This window comes from Pleurodeles waltl, chromosome 7 (assembly GCF_031143425.1).
Source record: "Pleurodeles waltl isolate 20211129_DDA chromosome 7, aPleWal1.hap1.20221129, whole genome shotgun sequence".
Taxonomy (NCBI): domain Eukaryota; kingdom Metazoa; phylum Chordata; class Amphibia; order Caudata; family Salamandridae; genus Pleurodeles; species Pleurodeles waltl.
In genome coordinates this window covers 1,138,664,559-1,138,691,060 of record NC_090446.1, presented here as the reverse complement: position 1 = coordinate 1,138,691,060, position 26,502 = coordinate 1,138,664,559, and the positions used below count along the sequence as shown (strand labels likewise).

The 26,502-nt window shown below is 48.0% G+C and overlaps 1 protein-coding gene across 3 annotated transcripts in view; it reads left to right on the top strand.

The window, feature by feature from the left end:
• FBF1 (Fas binding factor 1) overlaps positions 1-18,121 on the top strand; it is a 506,392-nt gene extending 488,271 nt beyond the window's left edge. For all 3 annotated transcript variants that reach the window (XM_069200193.1, XM_069200194.1, XM_069200195.1), the window contains exon 30: positions 17,688-18,121. In XM_069200193.1, coding sequence (XP_069056294.1) covers positions 17,688-17,771 — 84 coding nt within the window. In that variant the 3' untranslated portion in view covers positions 17,772-18,121. The remainder of the gene's footprint in view (positions 1-17,687) is intronic.
• The last annotated feature ends 8,381 nt before the right edge of the window (positions 18,122-26,502 follow it).

Genomic DNA, 26,502 nt, shown 5'->3' with positions numbered 1-26,502 from the left:
TTACGAGTCCACTTGTTAGCCTATGGGAGGACCAGGTAACTTACCTCGCCTTTCCTGGTCGCTGGGGATTGTCTGGATTCTTACCTCTTGGGGTTCCAGTCCCTTCCAGCTCTTGGCCAACTTCTCCATATCCTCTGGTGGGGTACCCCTTCTCGCATTCCACTTTTTTAGTACATGGTTTGGCACCCCTATAAGGCCCCTGCTATTTTATGCTATTTCCCATACTTACGTGTGTATATTTTGTGTGTACTTACCTCCAGAAGGGGGTTTACCTATAGTAATCTAGTTTGGTGTTCTTGTAATAAAGTACCTTTATTTTTGCAACACTGTGTGGTAAGTTACTGTGTGACTACTGTGTTATTGCAAGTGCTTCACACTCCTCCTAGGTAGGTCTTGACTGCTCACCACAGTTACCACTAGAGAGCCCCTGGCTACCTAGACACTGTAACACTATCTTTTAAAGGTTGCTTGGACCCAGTATAATGTGTAAGAGCATAGGTGTCCACCAAACACTGGGCCAACTTCCTACAGAAACAAGCTATTACGAGCTGTGCCTGGTAAGGCCTCAGTCACCACCAGAAAATTGCTATAGTCCCACCACTTATCGCCCAGGTTGGAGGAAGCATTACCAACTTTCTTCAAGGATGTCCCACTATAAAAAGAACACATTAGTGATATGTATTGCATCATATGGCTATAGCCTCAGGTGTCAGGATTCTCCACCTCACATTACATCTAAGGTGTTGAGATCAGTATGTTCTGCATCACATTGAGCAGACCGCCATACATAGAATGTGGTCGAGAAAGTTCTGCAGCATTAGTTTGTTCATAGAATCCAATGCTCAAATTATCCAACCATAGTCATTGATTAACATAGCAGTTTGTCAGTACAGCAAATTAATTTGAAAGTAAATGGACAAAACTTCATAGACTACACTCAGCCCATCAACCGCATTCCATGACCCAAAATCCAGACAATCAGGTGGAGGGGCTCCACATTCCAACCTTCCTTAGAGGCTCCAGCTGCCAGATTTTCTAGCACTTAGTAACAATAAACAAGGAATCATGAGACTTCTGCTCAGATATTCTTCTACTGAACCTTTTATCTAGACTATTTACTAAGTGAGCAGATTGTGTATCTTCCTATATTTTTAAGTACATATCTGATTTTGTTATTGACAAGAATCATAGCTAAATCCTCTTAGCTCTCTTCAAACACTGCAAGGGCTGTGGGGCCAGGAAGATCTGTGCTGATGATCTCTGTTTTCTGCCTTAATAAACCAGGCTACGAGCTTGCAGACTGCATTTTTGCGACCTTTGTCAGTAAAACTAAAGAACAGAGAAAGCAGGCTGCTGTGTTTTCTGAATACCAAATCTCCTGGGGTATCATCTGGAAAAAAGCAGTCTGAAAACTAATAAGACCAGATTAAACATATAAACAGCTGTCTGCTCCTGCCCTGAAGGCACAGATTCTTTGTCTTTCTAAGGTCACACTATACACTTCAAAAGCCTCACCACCAAAGAAACAGCCAAGAACAACATGAGTTCTGCTTCCTCCACATAAAACTGTGCCACACATTATGTCTCCATTCATACCAAGGACAAGAGGCAACACGTGCTCATCTGAAGGTTCATCACTGTAGCCATTAGCACTGTTGACAACCTTGTGGTCGATGAGCACACCTCGCAAAGGCCTCTCCTTCATAGACTGTTCCACAGTCTACGCCTTCTTCATCATCAATGAAGACATTATTGTCGATGACACCTACATATTCACTGACAAACACATTAGCACTATTGATGACAGCTCCTGTAGTTTCAACCACAACTACAATTGCAGTATCAACTACTACCTCCGGGACCCAGCTGACTGCTATTACAACAGCTTTGCCACAGAAACCTACAACTTGTCCGCTCCCATTGCTATCTCAGTGTTCCCAATCAGAGCAGAATCATTATATTGTCACGTGGGCTCTCTTTATCTTAAATGAGACTACTGGATTTCTAGGTAGCAGGATCGTTCCTGGTGTGGGGGACTGAGTCTGACCCACTTGGAAGGACCTCTGTCACCCTAAATCCGGTTTTGCTCCGGCTAACTAGCAGTGCCTCATCTCTCCCATTGGGAAGGGATGATTGGGCAGCCGAGCGCATGACATCTTGGGAACTTCTCAGGGAAGTCGTGGTCACTCAGGTCCCAACCAGCTCTCTCATTTACAGTATGATCTCATATACAAATGACAAAGGCAGTTTAAGTTTTATAGATTGTTTTTAATAAAACGACTGCATTTTAGATAGTAAGGCATGAGCCGCAATAACCAGAACCATACAACATAGTAGGATTGAAATAGTCAAGATGAGAGTGAAACATAAAAACAACGCTATCATGGTGTTAATAGATTCTATTCTCTCTCAGTAAGTTATATTTCGAGCACAGCATGTTAAGCTACTAACTTGCCTTTCAGATTCCCCGGGAAGCCATCAACCCTCATACCTGAGCAAAGGCCTGTGATCTGGTTCAGCATCTGCAACAGGGCAGTCAGCGTCTAGTTGTGGTTCCCTGGTCAGAATCTCCCTCTTGCGTGTATTAGGACGAGGAAGTGTTTTTATAACTAACATGTCAGTGTGATCACAAAATGTCCCTACGCAAAAATGCCAAAGACTAAACTCCTACCACGTCTATCTGCAATGTACCAGACTGTATCCTTGACTGAAGCACAGAGTGAACAAGAATGTGTTATTGAAAACTTCAGTGCTGAAGTAGGCTAAACAGTGTGATATAAAAAATAAAACAAGACCGTAGAACTGGCTATTTGAAAAATAACAGTACGAAGCTGAATAACAAGCATTTAGAGCAAAGTGCACAGAGGCTCTATGCTGCGAGCAAAGGAATAAAAGGCATCCAGGGCAAAGTGCACAAAGGCCTAACGCCTGAAGCTAACGCGAAAAGGATACATAAAACTGACCACACTACAATATCAGCTTCTCGATAACTCCTCATCGGAGTCTGATCAAAGTGAATGCTTCTCTGAACAAGAGTCTGACAAGTAAGAAGGTTATATTCAGATGATGAGAACATGCTCTCAGACATGGCTTCTGAGGCTGAGGGGGGCACATAATTTGGGTAGGCAACTGATCACAAGAAACTCAGATGAGTAAGAAAAAGGACCATTTGCATATCAAGAAACTACTTATAATGGCCAGCCACCCAACATTTTCACTGAACAGTCTACTCCTATACAGATGGCACAAGTTCCTACGGAGTTTTTACATTCAATGAAGAATTTATATACCAGGTTGCCTCCACTACAACAGCAACCAACTCCATTGTAGGGACCACCTTTATATCTGATTGCGTGGCCATGACCTCTTCACAGCCACAGGATGGGTCATGCCCTAAAAATATATCTCAAGAAGGACCTGTCACTAAACCTCACAAGCTTACCTGTGACATTTTGCATGATGCGCATTTGGAAGGAGAAGATCAAGACAAGCATTCTGACCAGGACTTTAATACTTCCTGAGAGGACATCCAAGATGCAGAATGGAAAGAATATGTATTAGAGGAAAAACTAAGCCTGAAGCAAATGCCTGGAGAGTTTCAACTAGATGATGTTAACATAATTCACTTTTTGGTGGATAGAGTATCTACAAAATGTAATTTGTCCATGATAACACTGGAGAATTTATCACTTCTTCATTTCAAGAACAATAATGAGATCAATCTGGACAATTCCAGAACTATTTATATTCCAGACCTAGACTATATACGGGAGGAAGGGCTCCCATGTATGAGAAACCCTGCATCTTCAATGTTACTAACCTCCAGAGTAGGAAAAAAGTATAGAGCCCCTAATATAGCCTTTGCATGTCCGATTAATACAGTTTCATTGATTCCAGCAGTAGCACAAATGGGATTGCGTAATCCAGTGGCACCATGCGTAGGTCCCACCAGATTCTATAAAGTGCCAAGAAAGAGGATGACAAACCTGACTGCCCAATTATCCGGGCCTCTCAAAGCCAATGCCCATGGGAGGAAAGGCTTAAAAATATACACCAAAGTGAAGAAGGATAACATCGAACCGATGGGTTCGGCATATAAGCCAGCAGTGCCATATGACAGAGTTTATGTTGTTACCACCAATACCACCTGCAATTAAAGAACAGCATTATTTAGAAGTCTTAACATGAGAAATGAACGAACTTGCTAAATGCTTCACTAGAACCAGAGCCTCATGACGTAAAAAACCTGTCATTCAACTCCAGATTTTTCCTCATCCAGAATGGTGGTCTTTCTAGATCTTCAGGCGCTGAGCAAATATATATAGAAAAACAAATGTTCAGAATGCTATCCCTAATTGATGTATTGTAGTCTGTGAACAAAGATGATTTCATGGATCGATAGGTTGGGAGGATATGTATTGCCATCTGCACATTCATCACGAACATTAGAAACAGCTGCATCTCATAGAGACTTCTAGTTACAGATTCCTTAACTTAGAATTTCCCGCAGGCGTCAGACTGGATCCGGAGATTTTTCTTCGAGCAATACCCTTGCGTCTCGTTAGGTGGCATCGGTCGACTCTGCAGGCGTCATTGGCGTCGTAGTCGCTGTGATGATGTCGGGAGTAGTACATAGATGACCACCTCAGGGCAGTGATGTCAGTTCTTTTCTTTTCACGCCATGTGCTGATCCGTAGAGAGATACCCTGGTCTTTTTTGACAACTTCGACCCTTTTGTTGAGTTTTTGGTGCATCGAAGATGACCACGAAGACCGGTTTCAAGCCTTACGAGGACTGTCACCGAATGAGATGTCGGTGACGGATCTGCATCTGGTTTGTTTGTGGTGCTTGGAGCGTGACCACGACCCGAAGTTGTGCTCCGAGTACTGGGCCATGCACCTGAAGGCCTTGAGGGAGCAGTCTCTCAAGCCCATGGTGGCCCGACGCTCGACTCCGAGTAGGTCCCGGTGTCGCTCAAGAGGAAGGTCTCAAGACCGTTTGCGGAGTCCCCACCATTCTTCTTCCTCCAAGTCTTCGGGCACAGGTAAGAAGAAGTCGGAGGTCCCATCACCCTTCGACTTCACCCTGTTGCTCGGCTGATCTGATGCGGGAGGAGCATCGACGCTCGAGGCCTCCGTCTTCGCTGCCTGCTTCTGGGTCTACTCTGCGCTTCCCCAAATTTCCAGGAGCCGGAGCTACCCACGCCCAATTAAAGGAGTTTTATGAGGCCAGGCGCCTAATTTTTGGACAGACCGACCCCGATACGGCACGTTCGGGCCCAAGGGGTTCGGACGAGGGGCCTTCATGTACCGCGCCAGTGGCTTCGGCTCCGGCTACCGAGGTCCACTCTGGATTCGCTCGCGGATCCACAGGTCGTACCACTGAGACTTTCCCCGGCGCCGGTTTGATTGTCCACGCACCTGATGTCGGTAGTGCCCACCATCTATCTTGACCCGATCCTTATCCCCGACGACTGCGAGTCGTAGCGGCGTCGGCCAACGCGCCTCTGTCTTCAATGGGGTCTACTCACCCCAGTTAAGATTTGGACCCTTTTCCTTATGGCTACGAATTCGGGAAAGGATTGGAGGGGTCCTTGGACCCTTATGAATACCAGGTTGACTCATCTTTGGACTAGGCACAGGAATTGGGTGAGGCCAGTTAACTGGACACTTCTCCAGACGTTGGCATGCTGTCTCCTTTTATCGTGGCTATGGCGGAGGGAGCAACTTATGCTATGGTGGTCAGTAGGGCGGCTGAGGTCTTTGGCCTTGTGCTACCTACTATAGAGGTCAGGTCCAATCTTCTGACGGAGGTGCTTCAGCCAGGGGCTTCCACATCCGAGCCCTTTTTGCCATTCAATGAAGCCCTCACTGATGTCCTTTTGGGTACTTGGTTCAAACCCAACACTGGGGCTCCTGTGGAGGCTATCGCACACCACCATCGTCCCGCCCGGAACGACCCTAAATTCCTGTCCCAACACCCCACGCCTGAGAGTCTTGTCATCCAGGCTTCCTCTTCCTCGGGTGCATTCCCTTCCGCACATTCGGATAGGGAATCAAAAAGGCTGAAACAATTTTGGAAGAAGATGTTTTCTTTCTCCATTCTCACAGTGGGGTCCGTGAGCACCGCATGCCTTTTGGGCCGCTGTAGTCACTCTCAGTGGTATACGGTTGCAGAAGTTCTGCCGCAGATACCGGAGGAGGCCCGTGCTATCATCTCCCAAGCTGTCAACAATGGGAGAGATGCAACAAAGTTCACGATCTGATGTGGGCTGGACACAACCGACTCTCTGGGCAGATCGGTTGCTACGACGGTGGCCAGGAGATGCCACACCTGGTTGCGTACTTCTGGTTTTTTGGGGGGTGTCCAACAGTCTCTAACGGACATGCCCTTTGATGCTTCCTGTCACTATGGAGACAAGGCGGACTCAGCCTTGAAGAGATTCAAGGACTCCCGGGTTACAGCTCGGTCCCTTGGTCTTTCCGTGGCCCCTTGCCCCCAACAGTCCACCTTTCGCCCCTTTCGTGGCCATGGAAGGGGCTCGCTGTCACGTCCCTCACCCAGCTACCATGCCACCCATGCTGTTCAGCCGCTGCGTGGCCAGGCATGCAGAATCCCATGTGGGTGTGGGACAGGGAACCAGAGGTCTGCCCAGTCCACCCCTGTCCCCCTGTAGCCTCCAAACCCTCCTATTCCGTCCCCTCACTCCGATCCAGTTGGCGGCTGGATTTGCCATCACCTGCCCCACTGGGAATCCATCACTACGGACGGGTAGGTTTTTCAGACAGTTCGAAAGGGCTATTCCCTCCCTTTCGAATCTGCCCCACCAGCCATGCCTCCATCAATCAGACAACTTCCAGAGGATCATTTGGCACTTCTCCGCCAGGAAGTCATGGCTCTCTTGGCCAAGGGAGTGATAGAGAAGGTCCCTGTGCCAGAAGTAGGTTGTGGTTGTTATTCCTACTACTTTCTGGTGCCAAAAAAGGGCAATGGCTTACGTCCTATCCTATACCTTCGGCACCTCAACTACTTCCTCAAGAAAGAGAAATTCAGAATGCTCACCCTGGCTCAGGTCCTGTCTGCCTTAGACCCAGGAGACTGGATGTAGCGTTGGACTTGCAGGACACTTATTTCCACATTCCGATCCTGCCTTCCCACAGACGTTACCTACGATTCGTGGTAGGTCACGAGCACTATCAGTTTACCGTACTTCCCTTTGGCCTTACCAGCGTCCCTTGGGTGTTCACAAAAGTGATGGAGGTGGTTGCAGCTCATCTGCGCAGGTTAGGGGTCTCAGTCTTTCCCTACCTCGACGACTGGCTGTCAAAGGCGCCCCAGAAAGTCTTCCACCTTCAGACTATGGCAAGCCTCCTGCACAGTCTGGGGTTCACTATCAATGTGCCAAAGTCACACCTGACTCCCTCTAAGACGCTCCCTTTCATTGGAGCTGTTCTGGAAACAGTGCAGTTTCGGGCTTATCCTCCTGAAAAGCAGGTCCAAGATATTTAGGCTATGATTTTGATCTTTCAGCATCTGTCTTGGGTTTCGGTGAGACTGACTCTGAGGCTGCTGGGCCTCATGGCCTCCTGTATCCTGCTAGTGACACATGCCAGATGGCATATGCGGGCTTTACAGTGGGACTTGAAGTTCCAGTGGGCGCAGCATCAGGGGAATCTCTTCCGACATGGTCCAGATCTCGGAGGGGAATGCGAAAGACCTGTAGAGGTGGCTTTCGAATCCGCATTGGCTCCACAGCAGATCCCTCTCCCTTCCCCAGCCAGATCTATCCATAGTGACAGATGCGTCGCTTCTGAGTTAGGGCTGCCACATGGGAGAGACGAAGATCAAAGGCCTTTGGTCTCCGGCGGACTCTGGGCTCCATATCAATCTTCTGGAGCTCTGGGCGATCAGGCTTGCATTGACAAAATTTCTTCCCTCTCTCACAGGGAAAGTAGTGTAGGTGTACATGGACAATACTACCACCATGTGGTACTGCAACAAACAGGGCGGAGTAGGGTCCTGGACCATTTGTCAGGAGGCACCACGCCTCTGGCCATGGCTGGAACATCGGGGCATTACCCTGGTGGTTCATCATCCGGCGGGTTCTCCCAACGCCAGAGTGGACGAACTCAGCCCTCGATCCACAGCCGGTCATGAATGGCGTCTCCATCTGGAGGTGGCGCAAGGTCTCTTTCAGCAATGGGGAGAACCTTGGTTAGATCTGTTCGCCTCTGCAGAGAACGCAGAATGTCAGCTGTTTTGCATGTTGGAGTTTCCAAGGTGGCACTCGCTCTGAGACGCTTTTCGTCTTGAGTGGAACTCCGGCTGCCTTTACACCTGTGCCACTTCTGCCCAGAGTTCTCAAGAAGATCAGGAACGACCGGGCCCAAGTCATCTTGGTGGCTCCGGACTGGGGCATGGAGAGTATGGTATCCAGAGCTATTGAGTATGGCCACTGATCCTCCACTCAGACTGCCTCTTCGGGCAGATCTTCTGTCACAGCAACAGAGGACGGTTCTCCACCCGAACCTGTCCGATCTCCACCTTCATGCGTGAAGATTGAGCGACGACAGTTGATGACTTTTGATCTCCCACCCAAAGGCTGTGATGTTATCTTGGCAGCCAGGCATTCGTCAACCCAAACAGTATACGCCTGTCATTGGCATAAATTTGTGGCATGGTGCACCAACAAATCTGTTGATCCCCTCTCTGCCCCTCTATCTGAGATTCTTTTGTTCATTCTTTCTTTGGCCCAGCAGGACTCTGCTTTGGTTTTGCTTTTGCTCTGCTCCCCCTGCTGCTGCGACAGAAGATCCTCCCGAAGAGGCAGCCTGATTGGAGGACCGATGCTCATTTTGAGAAGCTCTGGATACCAAACTCTCCGTGCCCAATCCGGAGCCACTAGGATTACTTTGGCCCAGTCGTTCTTGATTTTCTTGAGATTTCTGGGCACAAGTGGTATAGGCCGAAAGGCGTACAGGATGCCTAAACTCCACTCGCGACTAAAAGCGTTGCCTAGCGATAGCCCCCTTGGAAACTCCAACGCGCAAAACTGCTGACATTGCACGTTCTCTGTGGAGGCGAACAGATCTAACCAAGGCTCTCCCCACTGCTGAAGAGTCCTTGCACCACCTCCTGATGGAGACACCATTCATGATCCTCTATGCATTTTCGGCTGAGTTTGTCTGCTCTGGCGTTCAGAGAACCTGCCAGGTGTTGAACCACCAGGGTCATGCCCTGCTGTTCCAGCCATGTCCAGAGATGTAACACCTCTTGAAAAAGGGTCCACGACCCCACACCGCCCTGCTTGTTGCAGTACCACATTGCGGTAGTGTTGTCTGTGAACACCTGCACCACCTTCCCTTTCACAACAGGAAGAAATGCTTTTAATGCTAGACGGATCGCCCGAAGCTCCAACAAGTTGATGTGGAGCCCGGATTCCGCTGGAGACCAGTGACCTCTGATCTCCACCTCCCCCAGATGGCCGCCCCATCCCAGAAGTGACGCATCTGTCACTACCGTTAGATCTGGTTGGGGAAGGGAGAGGGGTCTGCCCTTGACCCACTCGCAGTTCACTAACCACCACTGCAGATCTTTTGCAGTCCCCTCCGAGATCTGAACCACATTGGTAAGATTTCCCTGATGCTGTGCCCATAGGAACGTCAGGTCCCACTGCAGAGCCCTCATGTGCAATCTGGCATGCTTGACCAACAGGATGCAGGAAGCCATGAGTCCCAGCAGCCTCAGAGTCTGTCTCTCTGAGATCCAGGATAGAGGCCGAAACATCGGAATCATAACCTGAATATCCTGAACCCACTGATCGGGAAGATAAGCCTGATACTGAACTGTGTCCAGAACAGCTCCGATGAAAGTGAGCTTCTGAGAGGGAGTCAGGTGTGACTTCGGCACATTTATAGTGAACCCCAGCGAATGCAAGAGGTCCGCCGTCATCTGGAGGTGGGTGACAAGAGCCTGGGGCGTAGGAGCCTTCAACAGCCAATCGTCTAGGTAGGGTAAGACTGAGATCCCTGACCTGCGCAAATGAGTTGCCACCACCGCCATCACCTTTGTGAACACCCGAGGGGCACTGGTGAGACCGAAAGGGAGCACGGTATACTGAAAGTGCTCGTGGCCCACCTTGAACCGCAGGTAACTCCTGTGGGCTGGCAGAATAGGAATATGGAAATATGCATCCTGCAAATCCAACGCTACCATCCAGTCTCCTTGGTCTAGGGCAGACAAAACCTGAGCAAGAGTGAGCATCTTGAATTTCTCCTTTTTGAGGAAGAGATTGACGTCCCTTAAATCCAAGATAGGGCGAAGGCCTCTGTTCTTTTTGGGAATCAGAAAGTAGCGGGATAACAACCACTGCCTACTTCTGACATCGGGACTCTTTCTATGGCTCCCTTGGCCAAGAGAGCTATAACTTCCTCGCGGAGCAAAGCTAGATGGTCCTCCATCAGCCATTCCTTTGTCGGAGGGATAGAAGGAGGGAAAGACTGGAAGGGAAGGGAGTAGCCCTTCCGTATGATCTGCAGGACCCACTTGTCCGTGGTGATGGAAAGCCAGTTAGGGAGATGAAAACGAATTCTCCCTCCAACTGGACGGACATGATCCCACAGAACCACACTAGGAGGGCTTGGGTGCAGTGGAGGGGGGCTGTGTGATGGCCGACCTCTGGCCAGACCCTCTGGGTCTGATGGTACCACGTCCTCTTCCGGGATGCTGTGAAGCCTAAGGACGGAGGCTAAACTGTAGCTGGCGTGGTACCACACCCCTTACGAAGCCTCGAAAGGGGCGAAAGACAGACTGCTGTTGTGCCGGCGCTGAAAGGCCCAAGGATCTGGCCGTGGCTTGAGAATCCTTAAAACCTCTCAAGCGCGGAGTCTGCCTTTGCGCCAAAAAGGCGAGAGCCATCAAAGGGCATGTCCATCAAGCTAGACTGGACATCCCCTGAAAAACCAGTAGAACGTAACCAGGCGTGGCAACGTAGGGCCACTGACGATGAAATCGCTCTTCCCAGCGAGTCGGTTGTGTCCAAGCCACAACGGATAGTAAACTTGGCTGCAGCTCTCCCATCCTTGACAGCCTGGGTTAGAGTGTCCCGTACGCCCTCCGGGACCTGAGGCAGCACTTACGCCACCGTATCCCATGAAGTATGGGAATAACGGCCCAATAGGCAAGAGGTGTTTACGGACCTCAGTGCCAGACTGGTGGAAGAAAACATCTTCTTCCCAAGCTGATCCAGCCTCTTGGATTCCTTATCCGGGGGAGTGGAAGGGAAGGCACCACGGGAAGTAGAGGCTTGGACATCCAAGCTCTCAGGAGTGGGGTGTTGAGTCATGAAACTAGGGTCGCTGGGAGCGGGTCTATGGCGGCAGCCCACCGTCCTATTCACAGGAGCCCCTGTGCTGGGTTTGGACCACGTACCCAGAAGGACGTCTGTAAGAGCCTCATTGAAGGGCAACAACGGCTCTGATGTTGACACCCCCGGCTGAAGCACTTCTGTCAGGATATTCGTCCTGACTGGCACCGTAGGCAAATCTAGGTCCAAGACCTCAGCTGCCCTATGCACCACCATAGCGAAAGAAGCACCCTCCTCCGTAGCCACATTAGGAGGAGAGAGCATACTAGTATCTGGAGACGTGTCCAGTCCACTGGCCTCCCCTAGATCCTCATACCAGTCCTGTTGCAATCCAGTTTCCAAAGGGTCCTCAGACCTCTGCCATTCCTCTCCTGTGTCTGGCTGTTCCAAATAATGCTCAGACAAAGATCTGGGCCGAATTGGCTCCATCGAAGTTGGAGTCAACGTCGCACGATGTCGCTCCGGATCATCTGGAATAAGGATGGAGCTGCCACCGGTGGGCGCCGGCGGCGGAATCGTCGGACCCGGCGCCGAAGGAGGCCGGTCCGGATCCGGTATTGGGTCCTGGGGTCCCCAACGGCACTGAGGCCGAAGCCGCCGGCGTTGAATCTGAAGGGGGCCCCTGCTGACCCTGCGGGGCCCGAAGACCCACCCGAGGGTACAGCCCGCTCAGAAACGAGACGCATGGCCTTGTAAAACTCTTTTATTTGAGCGGGGTCGATCCGGTCCCCGGAAAGGGGGGAAGACACGGAGTCGACCCTGGCCACGGCTCCGCAGAACCGCGCTCGGAACGTCGATGTTCCCTAGACGCCTCGTTGGCCGACGGGCGTGGCGAAGACGAAGTCCGCTTGGACTTCTTCTTCTTGTGCCTCTTACCTTCGGAAGACCTCGAATGCGAGGAAGAGGACTTTGGGCTCCAGGAGCGGTGCCATGACCACCTCCTACTGCGGGACCGTGACTTCCGCGGAGTCGCGCTGACCGACGACAAATGTCAGGCCGCAAGAAGCTTAAGGGATCTCTCCCTCAAGGCCTTCGGCGCCATGGCCCGACAGTTGGAGCACGAGGTGGAATCGTGGTCCTTGTCTAGGCATCAAAGACAGACTCGGTGCGGAGCCGTCACAGACATGGTGCAATGACATGCACCACACGGCTTGAATCCTGTCTTTCTCGAAGACATGACTCCAAACAGTCAAAAAAGCGTTGACAAACCGTCGAAGCAGGGTAGCTCTTTCCAAAACTGCGCTTAACCGGCACGGAAGGAAAAGAACTAACGTACGCGCGCCAAGACGGCGTCTATATAGACAACCGTGATGTCATAGACGGCTCCAACGATGCTGACGACGCACACGGAGCTGGTCGACGCACGCGGATCCGAACGGCGCGCGCGCAGGGTACTGCTCTGAAAAAACTCCGGATTCGAAGCTGATGCCAGGGAATTCCAATGTGAGGAAGCTGCAGCTAGAAGTCTCTATCAGATAGGGTATTTATCTGCCATTTCGGCCTTTCTTAGGCTAGCTGATGAGCCCTCACTCTTTAAATCTCCTTTTGTGAATAGATTCCTTGAAGGTCTCGCCCATTTATTTCCTCCCACTCCATTTATCATGCCTCAGTGGGACCTCAATTTTGTCCTTACTTAATGTGTACTCCCTTTGAGCCGATACACAATTGCCCTTTACAGCTCTTCACTTTCAAGACTGTCTTTCTTGTTGCCATCACCTCTGCCCGCAGAGTGAGTGAGCTTCGAGCTCTTTCTTCCAGGCCTCCATTCTTGTCTCTGCACCCTGATAAAGTGGTGTTGTGCATTAAGGCATCTTTCCTTTCCAAGGTTGTTACACCTTTTCATGTAGGCCACTCCATCACCCTGCCTACTTTTTGCGTACCCCCACATCCTTCCCATGAGGAGGTGAGACTCCACTGTCTGGGCCCAAAAAGAGAGTTGGCGTTCTAGCTTACTCGTACTAAAGATTTCCAGGTGGATGATCAACTCTTTGTCGGGTATGTGGGTGTGAAGAAAGGGAAGGCGGTTCAAAAACATACCATCTCTAGATTGAAAGTGTGCTGAGGCCTGCTAACCAGGCCCCAGCACCAGTGTTCTTTCCCTAACCTGTACCTTTGTTTCCACAATTGGCACATTGTAAGTCCCTTGTAACTGGTACCCCTGGTACCAAGGGCCCTGATGCCAGGGAAGGTCTCTAAGGGCTGCAGCATGTCTTATGCCACCCTGGAGACCCCTCACTCAGCACAGACACACTGCTTGCCAGCTTGTGTGTGCTGGTGGGGAGAAAATGACTAAGTCGACATGGCACTCCCCTCATGGTGCCATGCCAATCTCAAACTGCCTATGGCATAGATAAGGCACCCCTCTAGCAGGCCTTACAGCCCCAAGGCAGGGTGCACTATACCATAGGTGAGGGCATAGGTACATGAGCACTATGCCCCTACAGTGTCTAAGCAAAACCTTAGACATTGTAAGTGCAGGGTAGCCATAAGAGTATATGGTCTGGGAGTCTGTCATACACGAACGCCACAGCACCATAATGGCTACACTGAAAACTGGGAAGTTTGGTATCAAACTTCTCAGCACAATAAATGCACACTGATGCCAGTGTACATTTTATTGTAAAATACACCCCAGAGGGCATCTTAGAGATGCCCCCTGAAACCATACCCGACTTCCAGTGTGGGCTGACTAGTTTTAGCAGCCTGCCACACACCAGACATGTTGCTGGCCACATGGGGAGAGTGCCTTTGTCACTCTGTGGCTAGTAACAAAGCCTGTACTGGGTGGAGGTGCTTCTCACCTCCTCCTGCAGGCACTGTAACACTTGGCGGTGAGCCTCAAAGGCTCACCCCCTTTGTTACAGCACCCCAGGGCACTCGAGCTAGTGGAGTTGCCCGCCCCCTCCGGCCACGGCCCCACTTTTAGCAGCAAGGCCAGAGAAAATAATGAGAAAAACAAGGAGGAGTCACTGGCCAGTCAGGACAGCCCCTGAGCTGAGGTGACTCTGACTATTAGAAATCCTCCATCTTGCAGATGGAGGATTCCCCCAATAGGATTAGGGATGTGCCCCCCTCCCCTCAGGGAGGAGGCACAAAGAGGGTGTAGGCACCCTCAGGGCTAGTAGCCATTGGCTACTAACCCCCCAGACCTAAACACGCCCCTAAATTGAGTATTTAGGGGCTCCCAGAACCTAGCAAGATAGATTCCTGCAACCTAAGACGAAGAAGGACTGCTGACCTGAAAGCCCTGCAGAGAAGACAGAGACACCAACTGCTTTGGCCCCAGCTCTACCGGCCTGTCTCCCCACTTCAAGAAAAAACTGCAACAGCGACGCGTTCCACAGGGTCCAGCGACCTCTGAAGCCTCAGAGGACTACCCTGCATCTAAAAGGACCAAGAACTCCCGAGGACAGCGGCTCTGCTCCAAAGAAGAAACATCTTTGCAACAAAGAAGCAACTTTTAAAGAACACACGTTTCCCGCCGGAAGCGTGAGACTTTGCACTCTGGCACCTGACGCCCCGGCTCGACCTGCGGAGAACCAACACTACAGGGAGGACTCCCCGGCGACTACGACCCTGTGAGTAGCCAGATTTGACCCCCCTGAGTCCCCCCAGCGACGCCTGCAGAGGGAATCCAGAGGCTCCCCCTGACCGCGACTGCCTGCTTTAAAGAACCCAACGCCTGGTAAAGACACTGCACCCGCACGCAGCCCCCAGGACCTGAAGGATCCGACCTCCAGTGCAGAAGCGACCCCCAGGTTGCCCTCTCCCTTGCCCAGGTGGTGGCTACCCCGAGGAGCCCCCCCCCCTTGCCTGCCTGCTTCGCTGAAGAGACCCCTGGGTCTCCCATTGAACTCCATTGCAAACCTGACGCCTGTTTGCACTCTGCACCCGGCCGCCCCCGTGCCTCTGAGGGTGTACTTTTTGTGCTGACTTATGTCCTCCCCCCCCACCCACGCCCCCGGTGCCCTAAAAAAAAACCCTGATCTGCCCTCCGAAGACGCAGGTACTTACCTGCTGGCAGACTGGAACCGGGGCACCCCCTTCTCCATTGAAGCCTATGAGTTTTGGGCACCACTTTGACCTCTGCACCTGACCCTGAGCTGCTGGTGTGGTAACTTTGGGGTTGCCCTGAACCCCCAACGGTGGGCTAACTTGGACCCAACTTTGAACCCTGTAGGTGGTTTACTTACCTGCAAAACTAACAAACACTTACCTCCCCCAGGAACTGTGGAAAATTACACTGTGTCCAGTTTTAAAATAGCTTATTGCCATTTGTGTGAAAACTGTATATGCTATTTTGCTAATTCAAAGTTCCTAAAGTTCCTAAGTGAAATACCTTTCATTTAAAGTATTGTTTGTAAATCTTGAACCTGTGGTTCTTAAAATAAACTAAGAAAATATATTTTTCCATATAAAAACCTATTGGCCTGGAATTGTCTTTGAGTGTGTGTTCCGCATTTATTGCCTGTGTGTGTACAACAAATGCTTAACACTACCCTCTGATAAGCCTACTGCTCGACCACACTACCACAAAATAGAGCATTGGAATTATCTCTTTTTGCCACTATCTTACCTCTAAGGGGAACCCTTGGACTCTGTGCACGCTATTTCTTACTTTGAAATAGCACATTCAGAGCCAACTTCCTACAACTTTCTAGTATGATCTTGGTTCGCAGCCCACCTCCGAGGATGGCATTGCTTGGATATCTATTCTAAGGTAAGGAATCTGCAACTAGAGGTCTCTATCAACTGTACAAGTTACTTACCTTCGGTAATGAAATATCTGGTAGAGACATATTCTAGTTGCAGATTCCTTACCTCAGAATTTTCTGCAGGCGCCACACTGGATCTAGAGATTTTTCAGGATATTTATTAACCCGCTTTTTCACTGCCTTTATTTTCCATTAGAATGGTGAAATAATTCATGCAGGGTCTATGCTATACTTATCCAACTCTATCCAATAGTTTGACCATGTGGGAATTAAATAAGGTACTAGGCAAACTGATTACTAAGCAATTTGAGCCACTATATAAAGCTTCTATGCAAATGTTATCACAGAAGAAAGCTTTCTTATTATCAATAACATCAACATGAAGAATTGGAGAAATTCAAGCATTTTCAATTAAACTACCATATATAAATTTGATTAAAAAAAATCAAAAGTTTATTTTGAAAACACCGACTTCTTTTCAACTGAATGAAAAGATTCATGTGCAGCATTTTTCCAACAGCTGTCTACAATGGCTGAAGGAGCATTACACTCACTTGACGTCAAGCAATGGTTAAACTTTTATATTGACAGAATATAAAATGGGCCAGTTGATTGTCTCATATAGAAGGTCAAACAAAGGCAGGCCTTTATCGAAGCAGGCATATCCGGGTGGGTTGCTTCTTGTAAATCAAATTGTCATGTCAAAGCTGGGTTGCGTCGAACCTACTGCTTCTCTGGCTCCATCTCTCTTCCCACTAGAGTTACCCCGTTTTCCTTTTCCAGTTCCTTTTTAGCTGCTCTCTGGACCATGTTGTAATCTCTATGTGGGCTTCTAACCACGCCCATGTCACGTCCGTCACTTTAATTAGTTTATGGGCTTGCCTTTTAAAAATCGATTCATTCCATTTGTGAAAGGCATGCATACACCATGCCTTTTCCCGTGTTTAGCACTCCTCGAGCACAACGGTAAATTACTGAAAACATACAAGGCTCCATGTTTTCATCTGGTTTGTAAGGCTACTTTATCTTTTCATTTCCTGCGCCGTGCAATCTCGCTGGGCAGAAGTCGAGCGCTTTGAATGACATCGACCCTGTTACATGGATATTTGCACTTTTGCTGGTTACATGGATAATTGCACTTTTGCTGATAATGTTCACTGTGAGCAAACTTCTGTTTCCGTTTCTGTGTCTCCTTCATAATCATGACGACCATCGGCTCGCATATGTGAAACTGTTACTTTTCATTATCAGTTTATGAGTGGCAAGAATAGTCCGGTTAGGAGTTTACAACGTTAATAGCTTTAACGCGAGCAAACACGAGACCCATTGCATTGGAAATTCTTGTTTCCATTCTTTTTCTTATTTTGGGCCTCACCATACCTGCAGTAATGTCATCCTCCGCATTAAATTCACGTTCTCACTGTAAGATGAACACGACGTGGCATGGACAGTATTACTTATTTACTGTGTAAGTCAGTAACATTTAAGATGTCTAGCCAGTGGGACAGCAGCACCTCTCACCCTGGGAGAACTGTAAGCAGTACACAATGAAATGCGCTATTTCTAAATATAATTTTTATGGTGGTGTTCTCGTTCTTACCTTACAGGACCGGGACTTCCTCGAGGATGAGCAGCATTTCCTGGACTCATTGAAGAAGTCTGCTTTACTTTCCACCTCACAGACAGCCTGAATCAAGAGGGCTAGGCTCCCCACTACCGGTGTGCCATATAGCCTTTCCTCACTGGGATTTCATGCAAATTCACATTTTACCCCCCCTCCCCAATAAATGTATTTGAAAAGGTAACCAGAGTTTCAAATATTGATTTTTGTTTGTTTTTATGCAGGTTTTTAGGAAATCATTTTTGTACTGTCTATTGATGCCGCCCCATTTATTTATTTTTGTATTTCACAAGAGTTTTGCTGAGAGTAGTGTGAAATTGTGAGAATAAAGTCAGAAATGTGGTTTATCTTTGTTGGGGATCTTTTTATATCATGTTTGTTTTCTATAGCAGACTTTATAATAAAAGAATGTATTTTCAACATTGTGTCTGTGCTATTATTTACTTTTACGAACTTGACCTAGACACGCTGCTTTCACTAGTCCAACAGTCCACAACTGGGCAGAACCTGATGGGATACAAAGAGCACAGCAGGGGCACTACACAGCTTTAGGAGCAGGATAACATGGAAGCCACAACTCCCAGCGAGCAGCACCACGAATGGCAGTGCCCGACTCCTTTCTGATGCACATCAGTACTAGATTCTGGATGAAGCAAGAAGTTGGGGGGGAGGCAGGATAAGGCAGGAGAGAGTGGGAGACAGGAGGGTGAAACGGAGTAGGCATAATGGGACACAGACAGTGGGTTGGAAAGAGAGAAGAACAATGCAGAGAACACTGGCACCAGTCCTCATAGTAAAACCAGTGTACTGGTGTCTCTTTGCACAACAAAACTGTGAGGATGTATATACATGCACACTTTAAAGTGCGTATTCACAACTCCTCGCTGTTTTCCTATGGTATTCTGGGTCATTCATATCCTTTTTGTCAGGTCTCTCACTCCTGCAGTAAGTGCACTGCCCCCAGAGGATTAGCACAAATGGCCACATTTGTGTAGCCTGAGAAGGTACTATGCTCTCTAAAGCCTGACATTGTATGTTGTTTGCTGAGTAATAACTCTGCTTTCAGGGGGCTTGGCCTGTACAATCTGTGTAACTTGAAAAACATATGACTAGATTTACTCATTTTCATGCAATATATCATAGCCAGCAAATTTGCTGTACGGTGTTGCCCAAGGGGGGGGCAAACCGGTGGAGAGTCATATCTGCTAATATTGCTCTGTCGTCCCCTGCCCTACTGCTACAATAATAAAGTAGGACAATTGTCCCTTAAGGGGAAGTAGAAGCCTAAGTTCCTTGGCACATGTACTACCCATGTTTTGGCAAAGGCTAAATCAAATGTATTTACTTCACAACCAAAAAGAAATGTAAGAACACATCGCATCAACATAAGGTGCTCCAAAAGTGGTGAACGGTACAGTGAAAATGTGCGGGTGAATTTTAAAGTGTGCAGGTGCTATATACAGAAATAAGTACAAAACCAGCAGCTGATCAGAAAGTGAATTCTTTAAAACACACCCTATAATAGAGAATGATGCTCAGTACAATATTTGTAGAAGACAGTCCGCTAGTATATTTTGTTAACGTTTCAACCCTGTTAAATAATTTTCAAGAGTCATCATCAGGACCAAGTGAATAGGTAGCACCTAGAGAATGAAATTATCATATTAAAAAAATTATATATGGTTACCAATGTGTTCCCTAAAAAAATCTTTATATCAAATATATTATAGCATACTAACACAGGGATGTTATAATCAGAAGCATGTGTTATTCACCCTCTAGAAAACCTTTTCATTATATAGGCTATTCATTATTTTTGTAAAGGATTTTCATGATAAGATGTTCTAATTCTCATCTAAGGGAAGACGCATCCGTGTGTTACTAGAAAAGAAAAATAAATATAGAATGACCAAATATGTGCCATCCCTCAAGCACATAGGATAATTACTGAGGGAGTTCAAAAGTTACGTGCCCCAGGAAGGGATAAATAATCACCATAGTAAACTCTCATAGATCAAGGATTTGCAAATTAACGGCTTAACCGAGCACTTCCAAAGGATTGGTGTAAATCAAAAATCAGCTTGCACTCCTCAAAGATTATGTTTAGACTGACAAAGGTTTCAGATTGCTACGTGTGGCATTTTCATAATTTCAGTGTAATTATGAGTGGCATTTCAACTACTATGAGTGACACCTTCTTGCAAGCAAAATCAAGTGATGTAGAGGAGGGAACCATATAAATAATGTAATGTATCAAGAATCCTTTGCCTCCTGTTGTGCACCAGCACCAGCTTGTGGCCTTTGTTAAACACTACCTGGCGCTTGCCTAGCAAAGTGAGAAAATGGAACAAGAAGGTTTTACCGCATTTCAGAACTTGTGTGACAATCTCAGGCATTGCGGTAATGCGGGAAAAAGAACGGAAATGCATTATTCTAACATGAGATCCGTGACACTTAGCAGGGCTGAAACTAAAGCCCTTCTGCCATGCAGTGGCTATGAACGGGTCCTTACGTGAAGCTGCAGCTCGGATACTGTCTATTGCCGAAACTGTCAGTTTATGCATGCGCTCAATAAAATAGAGCACATTGGGTTTAGCCATGCGCACGTTGTACAATTCGGAAACCTTTAAACAAGGAACCTAGAATATATTTGAGTTAAAATAAATAATATTACTGAGAATTTGGCTACCTTTCGGTTGGATGAAATGAATTGTAGAAAAACATTATGTACAATTGTAGTTTCCCCGGGCAGAGAGAGACTACAAAGGAAATAAAATAACACTCAGGTACACCCAAGGGGATGTTCGTCTCCTCCAAAAAGCCAGAAAAAACAGTGATGGTAAAAATTAAAAGACCTTAAAAATAGACTTATAAATATGCACATGTAAAGTGGATGAAAACCTCAGCACGTCTGGGTTAAAAACACTGGCATAAATAGCAACATATTCCTGGAAACAATTATGAAGTTATGCTCAAAAACCAAATACATGCAGCTTGTCTCCCATCCTCAACTGTATTCAATCCATTCATGATCATGTGCAATTTCTCGATCCACTGTAATTCCCTGCGTGATAAGAAATTAGATGTCTCTCCACCTCTTCGGCTCAATGTCACGTGTTCTGTTACTTGCTAGCACATGTCATGTGCTGTTTGGTGCAAAAGCTGGAAGTATTCCACCAATCGTGCTCCCACAACTCCACCTTGGATCTTGCTAGGATGTTGCAAAATCTGGCATTTCAATTTCCTGGTTCTCTGTCCTATGTATACCAAATTGCATGGGCACCACACTACATTTATAACCTCTTGGATGTTTCAATTTGTGAAATCACTCAAAGTGATCCTGATATTGCAATTCTCAGACTCTAGTGTTTATACAATATTTGCATGCTACACATTGACCACATTTGTAGTGGCCTACAGAGGCAGGTAAACCACATTGAGAATATAAAGTAGGTTTGGGTGTCGCATAGGCTCTCATTATTCTAATGAGACTACTGGATTTCGAGCTACAGAATCGCCTGTGGTGTGGGAGACTGAGTCTGACCCACTACATGTGACACCATACCGCTCCAATCCGGGTTTTGCTCCGGCTAACTAGCAGTGCCTCACCTCTACCCGAGGGCAGGGGTGATTGGGCAGCAGAGCGCATGACACAACTGGTTTCTCAGAGAAGCCATGGTCACTCAGGTCTCATCAGTTTCTCTCAGTTACATTAGTCTCACATACACAATGACAATCAGAGGCAGTATATGTTTTAATAATGCTTTTAATGAAGCGACTGCATCTTAGATAGCAAAGCGTGGGCTGCAATAACCAGGATGATACAGCATGACAAGATTAAAATAGTGACAAAGAGAGTAAACCATAGAAATAACGCTACCATATTGTCACTACAGTCAATAGACTAATTCCTACATAGGCTATAATAGAGCACAGCGTGTTAAGCTCTAATTCTGCCCTTCAGGTTCCGCTGGGAATACATCATCCCCCATACCTGAGCAAAGGTCTGAAGTCTGCATTAGCAGCTGTAGCGAAACATTCAGCAATCAGCATACAGTTGTGGTTCTCTGACTGGAATCTCCCTCTAACGTGTAAGGGACAGGGAAGTGTTTTTCTAATAAAACAGCTGATGTTCTGAGAAAATGTCCCTACGTAAGGATGTGTATTTTCTATGAATGGCAGAGACTAAACTTATACCACGTTCACCGGCAACCTATATTGCTGCAGCCTTGGAAGAATCACAGAGTGAGCAAAAATGTCTTGTTTGAGAACAGAGTGCTGGCCCAGGCAAAAACAGTTAGATAGAGAGAAATAAAACAAGTACATAAAAGTTGCTATTATAACAATAATAAAGCAAAGCTGAATAAAATATATCTAGGTTAAAGTGCACAGCAGCAGGCCTAGTATGTGAAAATAACGTGCATGGAGCTATAACTAAAATGGCTCACAACATGGGGAAGAGGGGTAAAAATGCTCTCACCATTGAGTCCCTCAAGTTGGTACCTCGTTTGAAAGAAATTAGAGGGGCCCCTCTGCTAGATACGTGGCCTTTGACCAACTTCCAATGTTTTTGCACAACTTTGTTAACCTCATTACTTGCGGGACCAAATGTGCTGACACAGATAATGTCATTAAAGTGGTCATCTCATTTCTGCGGTTCCAACAATTCCTCCCTGGAGTTATACCATGCTCTTACCAAAAGGCAGATTATCTCTCAGGCTCCTAGGATGACTGCTGGAATATCGCAATAAGAAGTTCCTCTCAGTAGGCTTTTTGAACAAGACATGCATATTTTGTTTTCTTCTGCTTATACCCTTATATCTAAAAAAAGGGATGGCTGTGGCATCATGGCTCATGGTAAACTGAATGTCACTAGATAGCTCATTTAGCCACGTGTGTAATTCATTCAAAAACAGCCTCAGTGTCCCTCAAAATGAGGAACATGTCATCTATGTATCTCACCCAATGCTCGAAATTCCTAAAATAGGGATTGGTGGATACAAAAACGTTGCTCTCCTCAATATAAGCCATAAACCGGTACCAAATCCAGCTCCCATGGATATGTCTTTGGTTTGAAATAAAACTGATTGTCAAATTGGTAGTAATTTTCCCCATAGTTATCTCAGTGAGTGATAGTATAAACCAATAGAGCACCAGCACTGGGTGGTCCTATGAATTAATTAAACATGAGATCGCCCTCAGGGTTTCACCCTGGGGAATATTAGTGTACAAAGACTGTATGCACTGTGGTAACTAAAAAGTCTGTCTGATAGAGACTTCTAGCTTCAGATTCCTTACCTTTGACTTCCCTGGCGTCAGCTTTGAATCCGGAATCTTTTTGCTGAGCAATACCCTGCGTGTGCCGTTGGGTGGTGTCGTTCGGATCTACTTGCATCGTCCTCGTCGTTGGAGTGATCTGTGACATCACTGTCACCTATAAAGGCACCACCCCGGCACACGTACATCAGTTCTTTTCCTTCCGTGCCGGTTAAGCGCAGGTCCGGGATCGAGCTACCCTTTGCCTTGTTTGGCAAGCCTTTTTTTTTGACATTTTGTTGGGGATTTTTGTCGTCTGTGCGAGGAATATGTCATCTAGGAAGACTGGGTTCAAGCCGTGTGGCACCTGTCATCGCAACATGTTGGTGATGTACCCCCATCCGGTATGTCTCTGGAGCCGCGACAGGGACCACAACTCGGAGTCAAGCTCTGACTGCCAGGCCCTAGCCCCGAAATCTTTGAGGGAGGGCTCCCTAAAGCTCATGGCGGCCCAGCAGTCGACTTTGGTCAGCGCGACTCCTCAGAGGTCACGGTCTCCCTCAAAAAGGAGGTCGGGGGACTGCTCCAGGAGCCCCAAGTCCTCTTCTCCCACTCGAAGTCCTCGGGGCACTCAGGGAAGAGGCACAAGAAGAAGAAGTCCGAGTGGACTTCGACTTTGTCATGCCGGTCGGCAAGGCATCTCGGGAACGTCGACATTCCGAGCACGGTTCACGGAGCCGTTGCCAGGGCCGACTTCGCATCTTCCCCTCTCCCCCTTTCCGGGAGCTGGAGCGACCCCCGCTCAAATAAAAAAAATTTAGAAGCCATGCGCCGTGCTTTTTAGCGGGGTGACCCTGCAGGTGGGTCTATGGACCCAGCGAGGTCAGCAGGGGCTCCATCGGGTTCGACACCAGCAGCTTTGGCCTCAGCGCAGTTGGGGACCCCAGGAACCGATACCGGATCTGGACCAGAGTGGTGGAAGCCCCATCCTCATTCTTGATTATCCAGAGCCAGAATGACATCATACGACACCGATTCCGACTTCAATGGCGCCATTTAGGCCCAGCTCAGTGCCTAAGGCTTAATATGAACAGCCAGGTACAGGTGAGGAGTGGGAGGTGTCTGAGGGCCCTTTAGAGTATTGTTTGGAGCAGGAGCAGGACTGGTATGAGGATCTAGGGGAGGCCAGTGGACTGGATACTTCTTCAGATGCTGATATGCTCTCACCTCCTTCTGTGGCTACGGAGGAGGGAGCAACATATGCCATGGTGGTGCATAGGGCAGCTGAGGTCTTGGACCTACACTTGCCTACGGTTCCAGTCAGGACTAACCTCCTGACAGAGGTGCTTCAGCCAAGGGTTGCAACATCTGAGCAGATGTTACCCTTCAATGAAGCCCTTACAGATGTCCTACTGGGGATGTGGTCCAAACCCAGCCAGAGGCTCCTGTGAATAGGACAATTAGCCACCGGCATCGACCAGCTCCTAACGACCCTAGTTTCCTCACCCAACACCCCACCCCGGAGGGCTTGGTGGTCCAAGCCTCCACATCACGTGGTGTCTTCCCTACAGCGCCCCCGGATAGGAAATCCAGGAGGCTGGACCAACTTGGGAAGATGATGTTTTCTTCCTCCAGCCTAGCATTGAGGTCGGTAAACACCTTTTGCCTATTGAGCTGTTTTTCCCATACTTTATGGGATACAGTGGCACAGGTGCTGCCCCAGGTCCCAGAGAGCGTACAGGACACTCTCATTCAAGCTGTCAAGGATGGGAGAGATGCAGCCAAGTTTACCATTAGGTGTGGCTTAGACACGACCGACTCGCTGGGCAGGCAATTTCTTCGACAGTGGCCCTCCGATGCCACACTTGGCTACGTACCACTGGCTTTTTGGGGGATGTCCAGGCGAATCGGATGGACATGCCTTTCGATGGCTCATGCCTTTTTGGTGAGAAGGCAACCTCTGCGCTTGAGGGGTTCAAGGACTATCGAGCCACGGCCAGAACCTTGGGCCCCTCAGCACCCGTTCGCCAGCAGTCTGCCTATCACCCCTTTCGAGGCTTCGGGAGGGGCGCGGCACCATGCCAACCACAGGTTAGCCACCGTCCTCCGGCTTCACAGCATCAAGTGCGAGGCCGAGGTTGTGGTACCTTCAGACCAGAGGGACTAGCCAGAGGTCGGTCACCACCCAGCCCCCCTCTTCCGCAACGCCCAAGCCCACCTAGTGTGGTTCTGCAAGACCATGCCCGTCCAGTTGGAGATTTCATCTCCCTTACTGGCGGGCCATAACATCGGACAAATGGGTCTTGCAGATCATACAGAAGGCCTAGTCCCTTCCAGTCTTTCCTTTCCTCTATCCCTCCATTGAAAGGACGGCTGATGGAGCATCATTTAATCTTGCTCCGCGAGGAAGTTACAGCTCTCTTGGCCAAGGGAGCCATACAAAGGGTCCCGATGTAAGAAGTATTGTATTGCATTGTAATAGTATTTATATATCGCTTATTACCCCTGACGAGGTGTTGAAGCGTTTGTTCGGCGAGTAGCACGCTAGTCCGGAACCCATCAGGAATTAGTGGTGGATTAGTATAGAGAAATATGAGTACAGTTTTAGGATTATTATTAGTTAGTTTGAGCCGCGGATATGTGAGTTTGTTAGTTGACCTGACTGGAGTAATGTAGGGGTAGAGGAGGGAAGGATCCAGAAGTGTTCATTGGGAGTTTATAGTAATAGGATGAGGCTTGGGATGAGTAAAGGGGGGATGGAGGAGGGAAGAGTCTGTGCAAAGGGTTTGGGAGATCATAGTAGCAGGAGGGGTTTTGGATGAGTCAAAGGTGAGATAAATGAGGGAGAATTTAGTATGTTAAATACCAGTAACAAGCTCTATGCTTATAATAAACTTTATATTGATTTTCATGTAATGATACAAAGAATATGAAACACTTATGTACAAAAAGTGGGACAGTAGGTGGCTATGAAAATATTGAGGAGCCGAGTACCAGTTTTCAAGCACACACAAGCACTATGAACATTCGGTTTAAAGGTCAGATAAGCATGCTTATGCATGCTGATGGTGACGATTGTGTAGCACAACATCACATTCTGCTGCGACCACGGATTTAAACAACTCCAAGTACTGCTGTGAGACTGAGTAGACACCGTCCACGCCATGGTATCACTTTGTAACACCCACTGTGCAATCCAGGTCCAGCAGATGCTGCCTGTAGGCGCAGTGATAAGCAAAACAAATTGATTAGGAATTTTCCGTAGTACGATAGATATTTGGGCTCTCTTGATTCACTTTGTAGGGAAACAGCAGAGGAAGAAAAGGTGCTTTTTTTCTCTCTGTCTCACCTTTCTTTCTCTACTTCTCCCCTCTCTCCTACCCCTCCCTCCTCTCGCTCTCCCTCTCTCTCCCCACCCCCTCCATCTCCCTTTCTCACCCCCTCACCAGTAAAGGGCATGGTGCCCTCTCTATGCTGGTGCTTGTGCCAGCCAGAGTCATCAAAGGCCGAGAAGCACTCGTTATTAATGCTTTACCCACCACGAC